Source organism: Podarcis gaigeae (assembly GCF_964106915.1).
Source record: "Podarcis gaigeae genome assembly, chromosome: 1".
In the NCBI taxonomy this organism is placed as follows: domain Eukaryota; kingdom Metazoa; phylum Chordata; class Lepidosauria; order Squamata; family Lacertidae; genus Podarcis; species Podarcis gaigeae.
In genome coordinates, this window is record NC_139678.1 from 16,137,402 (window position 1) to 16,154,986 (window position 17,585).

Here is a 17,585-nt window from a genome sequence, read left to right on the forward strand (position 1 = left end):
TCGTGTAGCAAACTGTCCTACCCACTCCCTCTTTCGGCTACAGGTGCCCATGCCAATTGTGCGGCTACCATCCTAGACAGCACCATCCTAGGAGTCAGCCATAGGTCCATGGAAGCACAGTGTAGCACTGAAATGGATGGAATGGCATGTTTTGATTACTCACCCAAGTAGGTCAGTAAGTCCAGAAGTAGTGTACATGGATGCATATGCAGCTGCCATACATAGAACTATGGTTTTCTTTATTGGGGAGACACATCTATACTATGCCTGCCTGCCTCCTACTGTTATTTGGCCCAAAGCGAGAAAGACCATGGCCTTGCACTCAGCTCTTTTGCCAGCTGGAGAGATGCATAGCAGTGCTATGGCAGCTGTGAGTCAGGCTTTCAAATGCAGGCATAGGCTTCCTACAACATCACTGAGGATGGAAAAAATAGCAGGTTGCAGGGACAGAAATGGGGGAAGGAGAAGCACAGGTGACATAGGTTTGGGGGTGAGCACCTGCCCACCCCCTTATATTCAGTCACTAACCAAGTTTCTTGGAGTAAGATACTGTCAAAACTTTTGAGATAATCAACGAGGTTGGAGTCAGTAGCTTTGTTCTTCCATCCAGCTATATTCCAGGAAATAAATGTTTTACGTGTTTAATATGTTTGGATCGCCAATGTTTTATGGATGGTTTTCCCCTTCTTTCTCTTTTATGATTTTATTGTCTAAATTATGCCAATACAGGCTGAATGAACGAATGAATTTATATCCTTATTTGGTCCTTATGTAGTTTTAGCCTCAAAAACCTGTGTAGTAAGTAGTCATGGGCAGGATCTGAATTAGGTCAGGACTATAAAATCCAAGATGCTGAGGGGTGGGGTAGAGGGAGCAGGAATAATAACCAATGATCATTTTCTATCTCCCTGAAGTATACGTGTGTTGCTAGAAATATTGAAGTCCTCACTAATGAAGCTAGACCAGTTTCTACTTGACAAGGAAGCCTTTTAATGAAACCAATTGTTATTAACTTTTGCGCCATATTTAAATATGCAGTATCTCTATGTTTAAACCAGGAGTCACCAACTTTTTTGAGCCTGAGCACATCTGGAATTTTGACAGTGCACTGGATACTACCACTTCTGATTGCTTCCCTTCCCTCTTTGGTCTTCATGCACAACTGTGCATGTGCATGCACTAACGCATACACATGTGTATGCGTGTGCGCACACCCACACACCCCATACCCTTTTGTTTTTCCAAGGGGAAAAATCGCATCCAGTAGAATTAAAACTTATCCTCTTAAATTTGCCTCCCCACCAGCAAATGAAAAACCACACTGGTAGACTGCACAGTAAAGATCACAAATCTGGTCCTTGTGGCCAGCACCACAAAAACATTCACCCAAGGGCACAGATCCCATGATTCAACACGGGATGAGAACAAAACCACCAACAAATCACATAGCACATCTATGCACAAAGATGTGGCCTATAATTACATGGTAATTTTGAGATGTTCCCTTGCAAAAAAAAAATATATGAGGATCTGTGCTGCAGAACCATGTTTTTTTTTGTACTGGCAGAACTGGAAACCACCAGATGTGTGATGGTTACGGTTCAGTCTATGGAGGCACATGTGATCTTTGATTCTATGGTGGTAGTGGTAGGGCAAACCTATTAAAATTCTGCAATGTCAATTGGATCCATTTTATTGGATTCATTATGTGTATGTGCATGTACGTGTAGACACAGCTTTTTCTCCGTTATTTTGCTCCTGATGCCTGTGGCATACCACCCCCACCCCTTTCACTCTTCCTCTATCCTCTTGGTCACTTCACTTTGTCTTGAAAACCACACAGAGCTGAAAGAGGAAGCAGAAAGGAGTCTTCCAATTCTCTCCTTTAGCTCTCTGCATTTTTCAGGGAAAACCCTCACCACCTTCTGAAAAAAGGGGCAGTTAGGGAGTGAGCTTAGCTTTGTGGATGCCAGGAGATACCCAAGGGTGCCATTGCAACCACAGGCATCACATTCATGGAACCCGATAACTAGATGTGCGTTGATTTCTCAGTGTGGCTTTAGCAGAGAGGGCATCAAGACTCACTGGCAATCCTCTGATGTCAGAGAAGCCAGGGCTGAGCAGTCTTGTGCTGAGCAGACACGGGACGAGGGAATAAAAAAACATGGAATTTCAATAAGCGAGTTCTGTTAAGCAATCTCTTCACTGTATATGTGTTGAAATACCCACTTCACTTTAATGGTTCTGAAGCCACTTAATAAACACAGGACAAAAAATTCTCACTGCTCACATATCCAATGGGACACGGTCAACAGCTACAATAACTATTTTACTGACAACAGGAAACTACTTAGAAATTACTAAAATTATTCTGCTCGTTTCAAATTTGTCATTTAGAGAGGAAAAGCATAACTACCAACCAAAATAAGTAATTTCTAAATCAAGTTTGGAACGAGTAGGCTAATTTTTCTTCCTATGTGCTTACCGGACAAGCTTCTTCTTTCACTGTCTTTTTCAGCACCTGCAAGTCTTCAATTAAAGGCCCATCTGTTTCCATTGCAACAGGACTGCTCACCAGACAGGTGTCACTAAATACTGAGTACTAACCAAATGCAAAATGTTTTATGTCAGAATTTTTGATGGCAAAGCTTAGGATTAGCAACAGCAATTTTACTGACAGAAATGTTACCCTCACACTTGATTAAGAGTAATTTACACATTTTGTTGCACAAATCGAGTTTTGGATTAAACCATGAACTGTTATAGCTTCTATCTTAAAAAAACAGGAGATCTGATAGTCCAAACTGCTTGTTGAAATCTAATAAAGCCGTATGTCCAATGGAAATAATGAAATGAGCATAAAAATAATAATCTAAGGTTCATTTTGTCAGTGTTGAAACCCGTTACTTAAGGGTGAGACACGACTGAGGTTTTTTTTTGAAACTGTGTATGGTGGAGAAAATGTGTTGTTCTATCCAATAAAACCCATTTGCAGGAGATTAAAAACAAAAAAAGCAAAACAGAAAATAACTTCACACAGTGCTTAATTTATGGAATCTGCTGCCAGAGAAGGAGGTTATGACCACTAGCTTAAATGGTTTTAAAGGGGAATGCCTTACTTGTGAGGCTTCCCAGAACATCTGACTGGTTGTTGTGGGAAACAAGATGCTGAATAATGCACTATTGCTCTGATCCAGAAGGGCTATTACGTTTCTGCAATGGAAATATGAAACAATATGGTTCTCCCAGTTTGGCTTTATGCACCCAGCCCCCTTATCCTGCACCACCTTTGAGACTTTGAAGGATTTCCAAACTAGACACGCTAAATTGGTGTGATGGGAAATTCAAATGAGAAACAGCTACGTCCAGTCAAACCCTAATCTAGCTCCTAGGACCCAAGATACAATAAAAAGTAACCTTTAGAGCAAACATCTTTTTACTGGTTGATGACCTACCATTTTAAAATTTAGTAGAAGAATTTAAGACCAATCACTGCACAAAATGGTGGCTAAAGGTATGCCAGGAAAAGAAGACACGATGCTAAAATATTTGCATTGGCCCAATTATTGGTATCAGCACTTCCCAATAATAAGAGGCTATATGAAATAAATAAAAAATTGCCCAGTAGCACCTTAGAGACCAACTAATCTTGTTCTGGGTATCAGCTTTCATGTGCATGCACACTTCTTCAGATACCAAGTGTGCATGCACATGACAGCTTATACCCAGAACAAACTTAGTTGGTCTCTAAGGTGCTACTGGACAATTATTTATTTATTATTATTTTTGACTGCATCAGACCAACATGGCTACCTACCTGAATCAAGAGACTATATGGTCTCGTTTGCACCTCAGTAAAACATAGCTGATAGCATTATATTCAAACTAGAGACTGTGGTTTGTTTCACCCAGACAAACTATCCAGTTTGGATGCAAATGTAAGCCAAGGATCATGGTTTGTTTCTCTTAAGTGCTATCCAGAAGCAACAAAGCAGGCAAGATAAAATAATAATAATAATAATAATAATAATAATAATAATAATAATAATAATCTGCTTCGGGCAGATGTCCGCAAGCCTCTCGCGCCCAGCGGAAGGTCCCGCTGGGCGCACGAGTCTTAGGGCGGCAGCCTGCAGCCCGGGGCATGCTGTGGAACACGCTCCGTGCTTCGGGCAGATGTCCGCAAGCCTCGCGCGCCCGGCGGGAGGTCCCACTGGGCGCGCAAGGCTTGCGGGCGGCAGCCTGTTCTGGGGGCTGGGAAAGCTTGGGCTTCCCCCGCGCCAGCCCCACGTCTGGGGGGGGGGGAAATAATTCCCCCCCCTTTATTCCCCCCCCCCAATCTAGGTGCGTCCTATGGGGCAGTGCGTCCTATGGGGCGAAAAATACGGTAATTCCTGCCAATTCCAAATTCAGCCCTGTGCCGACTGAAAATCTGAACAGGAGGAGGGATGGAGGACCCCACAGAACAGCGTGGGAAGTGGTGTAAGAGGCTGCAGGGAGAATTGGAGAAATCAGCCTCCTTCCTTCTACTGGATCTCCCACCCTTTGGTGAACAGAAGGGCTACTCTGGATACGAACCAGAGGGATTTTAATCTATTTGTTTTATTTCATGAAACTGATATACCACTTGATTGGGGGGGGGGGGAGACACACACCTCAAAAGCAGTTGTGACCAAGTCTGCCAACAGGCCACCAGCACAATGACATTTTAAAGCACTCTTACAGATTTAATGTATCACTTGAACTATTTCTTTATTTCATAAAACGTGTACACCACTTGATTTTAAAAAAATACTCAAAGCAGTTTACAAAATGATAAAACAATAAAAAGGAGTATAAAAAAAAAATCACAACCCTACTTTAAAACATTCAAAAGTCAAAATACTAAAACAGATTAAAATGAGCTCAAATTCCTAAGCATCTGGGTCGGGTTGTCCAAACAGGTGCCAAAAAAGAGTAGTGAAGGCACCTGCTTGATCTCAATAGGCAAGGAATATTAGGGCTAGTTCTAATTAAATATTTTGCTAGTCATGTTTTTTTTTGGGGAGGGTTAAGAAGTATGTAGAAAACACCTAAACCCGCATTTGTGGTGTCTGATGAGTCACAAGTATGAGAGCAGCATCTTGCAAGGTTCCTGGGACCTCTCCCAGAAATTATGTATGTTGTTTTCTGCGTGGACTTTTCCAACATTACATACAAACAGTGGATTTTGTTGGCTTGTCAGTAATTGGTTCATACATGAATACTGTTCTCTGGCTCACCTGTGGCAGCTACAGCTCTTAGAAGAAGTATTTATTAAAGACTGACCATGTGATGAAGCGCTTTTAACAACCAGGCTATTGTGTGGTATTTGTTATTGCCACACGGACAATTGGAAACCACCCAAAGATGCACACTTCAGCCACACAGAGTCATCTTCTTTAATTACTTTAAAAAATGTGAGTAAGGAAATGTTACATTCATGGTGGCCCTTATTGTTCCAGCAGTATCTAATGTACAGTTGAAATGTTCAGCCTCTGAACGTTTTTGAAATACCTGGGGATTTGATTTGGCTAGATTTTCTATTTTAACCCAAGCTTCTTCCCGTTCCTTCATTTTTAGCTTCTCCCTAGGGGAAAAAACCCACACACGTCACAGAAAAAGCTCAATGAACTTTTCAAATAAATCAAATTACCAAATTGCTTTTGACACTACAGAAAAGGACAGGGTTTTTTTTTTTTTGTATTTACTTGTTTAACGTCGGACATATATTTAAATATAACAGAGGGTTAAACAGCCATAAGATATCATGAATAGTATATATTGGGGTTAGAAAATAATTTCAGAAATGATCCTCTCCCCACTCCTCCACATACCAGAAAACCCTTAGTCATTACAAGATAACCTCAACCCTACTCCAAACCTTGCCATGGCTGGAAGTATCTTTTCCCACCCCACTTAACCAAATTCTGAAGGGGTGTGTATTTGTGTAGGGCTGGTGAAATACTTTGCCCTGCCTGAGGTAGTTTTTCCTCAGAATGAGGCATTAGGTTTGAAGTGACCCCAGAGATTGCCTGTGCCACCACTTTGCTGCAACAGTGGTAAATGCTGTTTAAACAGACTGGTTCTGTGTAGTGTTGGCTGCTGTTATGGCAAAACAATGACACTCTGGTGGCCAAATTTCTGTGGCTACTTCACCCACAAAGCCTCAGGATGAGGAGTGGTGAGACCCATGCTCTGGACAGGCCTGCTGTTAAGAGCACCGCCACTCAATGCCTTGTGGTGGTGGTGGTCCTGATGACCAACAGTAGTGGGAGGCTGGTTGTGATAGTGGGCAGGAACAAAAATAATTTTATTATTTGTACCCAGCCACTCTAGGCAGCTTCCAACAAATATAAAAGCATAATAGCCAGTGACAAGCAGCTTCGTGGGCAGTGGGGTTCACCTTGCCTCATCATAGGGCTAGCCTTGGGAGGGAGAGAATATAGCAGCTATGGGTAAAACTGAGGGTTGCTTATGCAATTTTCCCATTCTTCTTTATGCACCAGCCACAAGTAATATGGCCCCCTCTCCTATTTCAAAGCTGCCCCTTGAAATATATGAGGAAATGCAGGGTATAAATATTTTTGCTTAATTCAGGAAATAAATTTCTCTGTTCTTCCTGGAGGAACATGAATAAAACTCCCAGAGTTCCTGTGGACAATGGGATTGCTGAGCATGCTCAGCAACATTTAGGGCAGAGAGCCATTGGCTTTTGTGGGGCTTCCCCTCTTTCTCCTCCACAACTTTTAATCTGGTGAAGTGTAGAAAAGGAAGAAGAGGGACTGACACTCTGCAGTCTGATGATAGAGGTGTTTCCTAGGGCTGGGACTTTTTGAGCTCTGAATGAATCCCAGAAATTGCTCAAGCCTCCCCCAAGTATTCTCCAAAACAAGACGGTGAATTGTGAATCGGCCCATTTTTGATTGAGATTAATGGGTTTCACACAGCTCCAGTAAGCACTGTGAAACAATATACGGGCATGCAATATAAACCAATCATGATGATAGTAGCAGGAAGAGAACATTTTCAAGGAGCTAAACAGTTGTTATTGTGTGTGTATATATATATATATATATATATATATATATATATATATATATATATGCAAATATATATATATATATATATATATATATATATATATATGAATGATAGTGCTTATTCTAATAAATCAGTGGAAAACAAAATGAAAGGGGAAAAAAGATGTTCAAGAGGAAACTTACTTAACTTTTTCTGCTTTAAATTGCTGTGTGCAGTCATCAAACAGTTTTTGGTTCATCTCCATGAATAGTTTCAGAGCATTGTAAATCAAGCCATGTATTGTCCTATAAAGTAAAATTTTGGCTTCAAAATGACAACAACAACAACAACAACAACAATAATAATAATAATAATTTATACCCTGCCCATCTGGCTGGGTTTCCCCAGCCACTCTGGGCGGCTTCCAACAGAATATAAAAATACAATAGTCTATTAAACATTAAAAGCTTCCCTAAACAGGGCTGCCTTCAGATGTCTTCTAAAAATAATAATTACATAGTATCTCTTCTGGAAGTTTGATTATTTCAAAATACACACACACCATAAAAACCAGAAATTAGTCAATGGATGCTTCCATTAGCTAAAGTATGCATTATAACTTCTCAACACCAAAAAACAAGCACTCTTTAGATGTTGTATTGCTCTCCTCTTGAATATCAATGCTATAATTTCAGCAATTTTAACATTAATCGTCCATATTACAAAATTCCACGCAGTAACAGAAGCCTCAGTAAAAGAAGTAAGAACATTGCCAATACTTGAAGCTACATCTAACAGGTTTCTAGCAACTGATGCGAAAATTATGCAACATTATGCAGACATACTGGGCTAAAATGTTTCCTGAGCACAGCTGTATTGTCTCTACAAGGTATTTTCCTGATAGATTACAGCCACTGGCAGTGGTGGGAGAATTTTGGTTACTCTATCAGCTCATTTCTTAAACTAAAATTAGCAGATTAGAAAATGGTATTGGGGATGGGGAGAGAAAGTAAAAGCTCGTCACCTGAATTAGGCAGCACTCCCTGCCAGAGAAGTTAAGTTATTCTGCAAAAATAATCTCTTACATGTTAGGCCATCAGATACAAAAGACAAACCAGTTTTATGGCTCCTTGCATCATGCAAGTTAAACACGTACAAAGGTGTGCCATATACTCTGTGTATGTGACTGTGCAGAGTGATATTACTCATGCTTAGGTCAGAATGACTGGACAGCCACAAGTGGTGAAGCGAAAAAAATACAGACTGCCAAATCTTCAATGAAGTAATCCATGTTACTTTAAAACCAATGTATCAATGGATTACTGACATCCAGTTAGTGTAAATCAACTTTTAATACTGTCTACTCAGCATTTTCTTTCACTGTGCAGATTTAACATGCATTGTTGGCTACTCTATCAGTAGTCATTAGTCTGTCACCAGCATCAGGCTATGGGACATCCAGCATTCGCACAGTAGCTCAGTTAAAAGGTTCTTTAGGCAAATAGCAGTTGCAAAATCAAGGTGGCTAGTAACAGGTTCATGCCAGAATTCTAAACTACTGTGTGGATGAAAACTGACAAAGGAGAGACATGCTATATGAAAATACAACCAACTAGGACAGAAATGCAGAAAGAAGGAAAAGAGGAAAAAGAGGGGAAATAATACAAACTTATAATGATGATAATTTACTATTTATACCCTGCCCATCAGTCTGGGTTTCCCCAGCCACTCTGGGCAGCTCCCAACAAAATATTTAAAACACGATAAATCATGAAACATTAAAAACTTCCCTAAACAGGGCTGCCTTCAGATGTCTTCCAAAAGTCAGATAGTTGTTTATTTCCATGACATCTGATGGGAGGGCGCTCCACAGGGCAGGCGTCACTACCGAGAGGGCCCTCTGTCTGGTTCCCTGTAACCTCACTTCTCGCAGTGAGAAAACCACCAGAAGGCCCTCGGAGCTGGACCTCAGTGTCTGGGCTGAACAATGGGGGTGGAGACACTCCTTCAGGTCTACTGGGCCAAGGCCACCGAGGGCATTAAAGGTCAGCACCAACACTTTCAATTGTGCTTGGAAATGTACTGGGAGTCAATTGGTGATCATGGGTTACAATTCATAGTGAGGGATTAACAGGTGATAGCTCCCCCAGGGGACGCGGGTGGCGCTCTGGTCTAAACCACAGAGCCCAGGGCTTGCCGATCAGAAGGTCGGCAGTTTGAATCCCTGCCAACCTAGCAGTTCGAAAGCACACCAAAGTGCAAGTAGATAAACAGGTACCACAGCTAAACGGCGCTTCCATGCGCTGCTCTGGTTTGCCAGAAGCAGCTTAGTCACACGGGCCACATGACCTGGAAGCTGTCTGCAGACAAACGCCGGCTCCCTAGGCCAGTAAAGTGAGATGAGTGCCGCAACCCCAGTCGTCTGCAACTGGACCGAACAGTCAGGGGTCCCTTTACCTTTACCTTAGCTCCCCCAGGGCAAACATTTCAAGCTTGCTGGATGGAACAATCCCCCCTTCTCCTCCCACTGTGTGGTGTTCTTCAGGTTTCTACTGAACCCCCACAGAGCCAATTTTGTGGAGATGTGGGGAGAGGAGGAGAGGGGAGGGAAGCCCCACTGCATGTGGAAGCTGCTAAAATCATGGGGAGGGCAGGACTTCCTTTTGGAAGCATCTTGTTGCATATGAGGGGCACTGACATTCCGACTTTTGAACTTCAAGGCCGACATATGTGACTCCAGGTGATTGACAGGTGGGCAGCCCCACCCATCTGTCAAATTTGGCCTACAAGGCATATCCCAAGAAGGATCTGGCCCATGGAGGCAAAGGTGTTCCCCACCTCTTGTATGCAGCAGGGTGGGAGGGCTGTGAACCAGACTTGCCCCACTATGCCATTGTGTGTGGCATCAACAAGACGGGCTGGTTTGTGAACAGTGATTTTAAGGACGTGTGCCTGAGAACTCTGCATAGATATGGAAGAACCTACTCAATCAATCTTTCTTAGCTCCTTATTGTGATGTGACATTTACCTTCACCTAACCTGCTTGAGAGAAATACTTCTGACCGATTACAATCTTATGAGGAAACTGCAGCACACAAACTTTATTGAGATTTATATTTCTATAAAAATGCTGCGACATGAACAGAGTCAGACTTTAGGGCATCAAGCAATATATTTCAATGGCTACTTACTTGTTCCAGTGTGTCTTTGAATTTCGGTACAAGGATGGAAACATGATGGGCAAAATCTTTGCTGCGTTGTCACTGATTAAGCTCATAATATACTCATTATTCCAGTAGTATAGTGCTCGTTCTGCCACCTAAGAGACATGGGAGCATTTTACCATTCAACACCTCTAACATACTGTACACTTTACACAGTTCTCTCATTTTGGGAAGCAGAGAATCCTTTTTTCATCTCAACTTGAGCTCTTCTGTTCCCTTGCCTGCTGCTTCCTTAGGTGCACTTTTATGCTTTCTGTGTGAGCATCCACTAGAAACCAAAACTGGTACTGTCAAAAGCAACAGAAAGACTATCTGTACTTTTGTTTACGGATAATAGAGAGGAGACTTCACAGCTGCAGTAGCTGAGTTTATTCCTTTCCTGCCCTCAGCCGGTCTTAAAATATTGTGCCTAACAACATACTGAAAGGTGGTCCATTTAAAAGGCATGTAACATATTCACTAAGCAGTGATTAATGCAGTGTAATGTCAAAATGTCAAACTTAATTACAGTACTGCATTTATTGGAATTACCAACCTGGAAATGTGGACTGGAGACACACTTGGCTAGCTGCCTGAAAAGAGGTTCCATAACCTTTACAAATTCAGATGGTTCAATAACATCTAAAATTTCTTCTAATTCATTTAAAAACATAACTTCTTTTGGACTGTGAGTCTTTGGCCAGTACTTGAGTAGTGCCATCACCACCTGTAAAGAAAAGAGGGAGGAGGGAATGCTCAGGACATTATAAATCTGTCCAGTGATTTATCATGGATTGCTTGCATTGACTGCCACCATTATGAAATAATTGTAACAACAATATACACTCAAGATTCTTGACTAATGGCAGGCATTATAGTTTTACTTTGCAATTAAAAACTGTTAATGAAGGTTGAATGTGATTTTGTTTTAAAAACACTTTGACCCTCTGCAAACAGGATGGAAGAAAGGCTAAGTAATTCTTAAGAGGAATGATCTCAAAATAACAACATATTTTCCAGTATTGTTTGAAATTTCTCAGGCACATGTTTTTCTGTATATGTTTTTCTGTATAGCCATGCTGATTATGAAGAATGTGCTCATAGTGATTGGAGATCCTGGAGAGATCAAAGTTTGTTATCTCCAAGTAACAAACACAGGTTTTAATGTTTTTTTGTTAAGCAGGTGATTTTACTATTTATGACTCTCACTGATGTTCTTAATAAGAGATGAGGAAGTACTAAACTCGTAGCTAATATCTGCATGACAAAATACATCTGTTGATGTTTTTCAGTGCCTCCTACAAGCACACTGAAAAACTATTCACACTATTTTCATTTCCAATTGAAAACGCAAATAGAATAGACATGGGTGGGGAACATCTGGCCAGTGTGCCAAATTAGACTCAGAATGAGTCTCAATTTGACCCATGAGGTCATTTCTCCAAACCACACCCACCTGTTTCACACCTGACATTATATGTGATGGCAGGTAGAGATGGGTCTGTCAGTGCATGACTGTAAGTCTTAAAATGCATTCTGATTGTATTGACAAGGGAAGCTTGATGTCACTGCAATCAGCTGATTAGCAAGTAGAACATTGTACCAATTCATAACTTATTTCAGGGGACAAGGTAGTTGCCCTGCAATTAATCAAATGTATTTCCATTATATTATTTTGGTAAAAACTTTTAAAGATGTTGTTTAAAAGTAAGAAAAGAAATTAAACTTACTGGCTCAGTAAGCGTGCTGTCCTTTTCTAAAAACTGAACTACACAGTATGCCAGCTAAATTGAGGGGAAAGAATAACATTGTTAGGCTACCAAATATATATATATACAGAAGTCAAATACATTTTGTTGTTATTGAATGTTCATTTTTGGTGAATGAAACCCAAAATATATTGCAAAATGCAAAAACTCAACAGTTAAGATTACAAATAAGGCTCACAAAGTAGGATATAGAAAAACAGTTTAACTGTGAACTTGAGAACTTGGGCTGTGATATTCAGGTAGGATACAACAATGTCCATTGTACAAGCAGTTTTCTATACCTGTTTATTTACATTCCACACTGCAACATTTTCTTTATTTCTAATGACAAAATATTTGGAAATATGGAGGGAAGGAGGGAAACCAACCATCACCACCCTAGCTATCTTGAGGTTAACAGGGATCTATGGGAATATTTGACAGATTCCATATTTCTTTATTCAGCAAGTAAACCGTACTGTTGACTTGCCCTCTTCAACACTACTAAATTCAAACGCACAAAAAGATACTATTTTTGACAACTTCTATCCCTTTGTAAAATAATTTTAACCTGGGGCAGCTGTCAGATCCAGAATAATTATGGAAATCAGACAAGCAATTTTTGTATGCAACACTGGGACATGAAGCTTCGGTTTTGCTGTAACTGCACATAGGCCTCCTCCAGAAACACAATCAATGACTAAAAACTTAAGCAACATTTTGTACGATTAATAAAATTAGCTGAAGGGAAAGGCATCAAAGGTTTGCAGCTACAGAGGCCCTCATTGGCAGTGATGTGTGAGAGCTGATAATTCAATATAAGAAAAAAATAAACAAATTCACAATTTCTTGGAAGTTCCACTCTTGCTCTTGGAGTGAGGACTGAATACTATTGTCTCTTCTACTATTCTAGGAGCATTTATCAGAAAGGATAAATGAAACTGAGGGGCAAAAAGCAAGTGATAAACTTTATAGGCTAAAATCAGTGGGTCTGTAGCCTATTGTGCTCTTTATTTGAATTTGGATTCACCAGCAAAAGGCAGCTGTGTATTCTTCACTGTAACTATAATAGTCTACAATGTTGCTCAAACAAGAGTTGAGCTTTTCCAGATGGCTCTTTGTGTCTGCGCAAGAGAGAACACACACCACCTTGCTTCCTGGTAGATGGAAAAATACTATGTCTGTTGTTTACTGTAGAAGGAGGGAGGGGAAGACACCCAAAGAAACACTGCGCACACCTACAAAGCAGTATTTCAACCCGCAGCTGAAAAGTGCATGCTGGAACTATTCACTTTAAACATTTGAAACTCGCCATGCTGATGGAGGTATTTTGAAAGTTAAAAACATAGGGCTGTTTGCAATTGTGTCCCTCCACCAATGGGAAGGCTCTTTGATCCAGAGGAGGCCTCCACCAGCTGGGTGGTGAGGAGCACAGGAGGAGAAGCAATTTTTGTACATCCCTCCATCCTCCCATGCCACCTACAGCATTGTTCCAAAGGGGCCCCTGAGTCCTTGGAAGCAAATTGGGGGATGAGGTCGAGGGAGCTGCTGCTGCATATCCAAAAAGCAGAGCAGAGGCATATTAACACCCAAGTAAAATGAAGAAGAATATCCCAAAATGAAAGCAAGCCATACTCAGTATGTCATATAATAAAAAAAACCTTTAACATACTATCTTTATCTTTTCCTTAAAAGGCAGGAGAGACAAAGCCTAGTGAATGCTACCTGGGAGTTCATTCCATAACCTTTTAATTTTTTTATTAAATAATACCCAGCCTTGACCATAAGATTCCAGAGCAGGTTACTACAATACAGTCATATGATATTAAAATTGAATAAAACCACACCAAAACAAAATTGAATAATATACAGGAAGTGACCATTTTGTATGCATTCAGCTGATGTGCGACCACGGATGCCTGTGCCCCGTTTGGACCTGGAAGAGGGTAAAACAGGGGCGTAACGGGGCAGGATTACGCACGCTCTGCTGGCGCTTGCAGGTTCCAGGAACAGAATCCCTGCACAAAATGGTCAACGCCTCTATATCAAAGAACAGACAAAGCACCTGCAAGTAGGTTAACGGTCAAAGGCCAAGTTAAAGTGGGACATCTGATACCATCATTCTGAATGTGAAATCCAATTCTGGTTGAAGTTGAGCGATTTTATCCCTAAAGAGTCTTGCAAAATGCACACAAAATGTTGCAAAAGATGCCAAAGCAACACTCTCTGGCCAGATGGCAAAAGCCAATTCATCATTCATAAAAAAGCTCTTCTGGGCAGCTACTTGTGGACACTAGGATGGGGGAGTTCTGCAGCACACCTGGGAGTTTAGTAGCATGATAGATCTTTCATTTACTTTATCAAGAGTCTGCTACAGCACTGTGAAATTAAAGTGAGCCCAAAATGCAACGAAGCCATTCCAACCACCTTAATAGTTTTCAGAAGCAACCAAAATACAGACATTAATTTAAGTCAGTATCAGGCTTCTAATATACAACAAAATCATACCTATTGCTAGACAACGAACTTTGTAAATGAGGGTGGCATTTGTGTAACATTTGGTTAATTTTATCTTTTTCCTAGATATACTCAGAAATAGTTTGTAAATTATTAAATCAACACTCTTAAACGAAATTCAAATGCAGAATCATTTACCTGTGGATGGTAGACACTCAGTGATTTCACTTTGTGCAAAGGTAATAGTACCTTTAGAAGGAAAATTTTGTGCTCTTCTTTTAATGGTAAGGCAAATCCATTAATTATACTAAAAAAGAGGAGAGGAGATTTAGTGCGTCATGGTTTTAAAAAAGATGTTACATTTTCATCGTGAAATCTTTTCTTGAAATCACTTTTATTCTATTGTTTCATGACATGTTTCCCACTCAAATTTCATTCTGAATTTACGGAATACCCAAGTACAATGCTCACTTACACTGCAACCAAGAGCAAAACTGTAGATTCTTATGTATTAAAATACACAGGAATTCTTTAACAGGTTTGTCTGATCCTGAAGTACTGCCACATTTTTTGTTTTCACCCCGTAAGTGCTAGTGATTATATTCTTCATTTCGAACCAAGATAAGCTGTACAAATTGTACAAATTTCTTCCAATCCAAGGTCCACCCTCACTTTCTTTGAAAGTCGTTCTGCTTTAGAGCACAGATAGTAACATTATGATGCGTAACTATTAAGCAGCTTACCTTCCCAATATTTCCAGTAATTCTGCAATGCCATTGTGATGTTCTGTTTCATAAATAAACCTGACAAAGCAAATACGTTATCAGCAATGAGGACAATCAGCATCTGTTTGGTAATGCGTCTAGCTCAAGTTGGATAAGAACTTGAGGAACAGCTGCCATTTATTTTAAAACTATATCAGAAAATTTTGTGTTCAATACTCTTGCCTAACTAAAGGTTCGATATAGTTTTTAGGCCAACTCTTTTTCGTACCTATCCTTAACTTTGTTCTACTGTTTATATACTTTCTGTATAAACTCATTTAAAAATGTTTTGGTTTGCTAAAGGTAGCGCAACACAAAAAATAGTGGTTTCCAAGCTGATAGAAAAGAGTTTAAATGAGTTTTGCTTACTTCTGCTATAGTGTTACCACCAATTATTGCCCAGGGTGTATTAAAGGCAATTAAAATACTGCAAAGGTGTATCACATTCTTCCATGTCATTAAGCAACATTTGGGAAACAGGGCAGGAAAATACAAGTAGTGCTAGTTGTAATAATCTTAGATTTACAAAACGACTAATAGCTACCTTGTAGATCAGCTAGAATTTGAAAATACTCTGAGAGGGATGGAATTAAAGTTAGAATGAAATATAGAGAATTAATGCAGCAAACTTTACCAATTTATGGGGGAGTAATCCCTACTGAATTCAGTGGGAATGTCTGCTGAGTAGACATGCACAACATCCCACTATGTAGCCCAGTCTCCATTTGGTTACTATCATATGGCAAGCTGCACTATATCTGTAGACTTGTTAACATAACAACTTTACATCAAAGCTCTTGAAACTTTAAATATATATATATATGCATTTATCAGCTTCTTCTTTTTGCTGGTACCACTAATAAAATGTGGGGGACAGGCAAACCCTAACAAACTAAAATAATAATACTGAACCAAACAATGAGCTCATGAAACCCACAAAAAACCAACCATCTGGTATATTCAGTGGCTGGGGAAGTTCTTTAAAAACTATGTTGTTAAGGGAATGTTTTAACCTGCTGATAAAGAAGAAGTAGAAGAACAGCCTAGGAGATTCCCTGGCAGTGAGTTCCAAAAAGTGGGCACCACTATGAAGAAGACCCTACAGCTTGTATCAGTGAATGACAGAGCAGAGACCTGACTCACACATTACATGAAACCATGGTTTAGTGCAGTGGAGAAGAGTGTTGGACCAGGACCTGGTTCACATGCAACAATGAAGCTCATTGGGTGACCTTGGGTCACTCACAGTTTCTCATTTGAACCTACCTAACAGGATAAAATGTGAGGATAAAATGGGGGAGGAGGATCATGTACGACACTTTGAGCTCCTTGAAGGAAAGGTAGGATAATGAAGGAATAAATTCCAGTTAATAAACTGTGCTTTAGTGTTATGTGGTAACCCAACCTCACACCTTAACTATGGCGACATGCCCATGATGGAATATCAGAATTAAATATATATTGATTTAAGAGTGGAATACACAGTATCATGGATTTCACAACGGCGTATGCCATACGTTGTGCATTCCAGCCCTAAATCAAAGCTTTCCCATCAGAAGTGTATTATACCCTGCACCTCTTCTTTCTACAGAAACTCTTATCCCGGGGGGGGGGGGGGGAAGGAAACACTCATCTAAAATATTGGTGTTGGCTCTGTATGGCCAAAACCTGCTGAATGCAGACAGATGAAGCTTACTTGCTATTTTTAGTCAATGCCTCTGTCCGCCCCCACCCCAAAGTGCGTATTTGTTACCATTTGTACAGAAGATAAGCTCCCTCTACAGCTGGTGCTATTGTCTCTTATGGATGAACTGGCAAAAAGCTGTGGCGCAGTTGGCATCAGGCTCTTAAAGGAGCAGTACCATATATTCCCTTTTGGGAAAACTGCACAGAGGGAAAAGCTATAGAAAAATGAGCTAAAAGCTGGCAGAGTTATTACAGCTCAATATACCTTGGGGAGAAAGGGGAGTGGGAATAAAGAAATCATATAGGTTAAAAAAATTTTTTTTTGGTCATGTTGGAAGAATAGTGCCCTGCTGCAGATATGCTGGAAAGATAACAAGTTCAAAGGCCATATGTCAATAAAGTGGTACCTCGAGTTAAAAACTTAATTTGTTCTGGAGGTCCATTCTTAACCTGAAACTGCTCTTAACCTGAGGTACCACTTTAGATAATGGGGCCTCCTGCTGCTGCGCGATTTCTGTTCTCATCCTGAAGCAAAGTTCTTAACCCGAGGGACTATTTATGGGTTAGCTGAGTCTGTAACCTGAAGCGTCTGTAAACTGAAGTGTCTGTAACCTGAGGTACCACTGTACACACCCCTTTCCAAACCACTTTTAACAAATGCTATGTTCGTATACTCACTGTACACA

The 17,585-nt window shown here is 40.4% G+C and overlaps 1 protein-coding gene across 9 annotated transcripts in view; it reads right to left on the bottom strand.

Moving 5' to 3' along the window:
• PPP2R5C (protein phosphatase 2 regulatory subunit B'gamma) overlaps positions 1-17,585 on the bottom strand; it is a 74,119-nt gene that overhangs the window by 3,319 nt on the left and 53,215 nt on the right. For 5 of the 9 annotated variants that reach the window (XM_083734732.1, XM_083734733.1, XM_083734739.1 and 2 more), the window contains 8 exons: positions 15,193-15,252; positions 14,648-14,756; positions 11,975-12,028; positions 10,801-10,971; positions 10,233-10,360; positions 7,245-7,346; positions 5,536-5,608; positions 2,486-2,602 (listed from right to left, as the gene is read on the bottom strand). In XM_083734732.1, coding sequence (XP_083590858.1) covers positions 2,486-2,602; positions 5,536-5,608; positions 7,245-7,346; positions 10,233-10,360; positions 10,801-10,971; positions 11,975-12,028; positions 14,648-14,756; positions 15,193-15,252 — 814 coding nt within the window. The remainder of the gene's footprint in view (positions 1-2,485; positions 2,603-5,535; positions 5,609-7,244; positions 7,347-10,232; positions 10,361-10,800; positions 10,972-11,974; positions 12,029-14,647; positions 14,757-15,192; positions 15,253-17,585) is intronic. The other 4 variants (XM_083734734.1, XM_083734736.1, XM_083734740.1 and 1 more) reach the window with 1 other exon arrangement.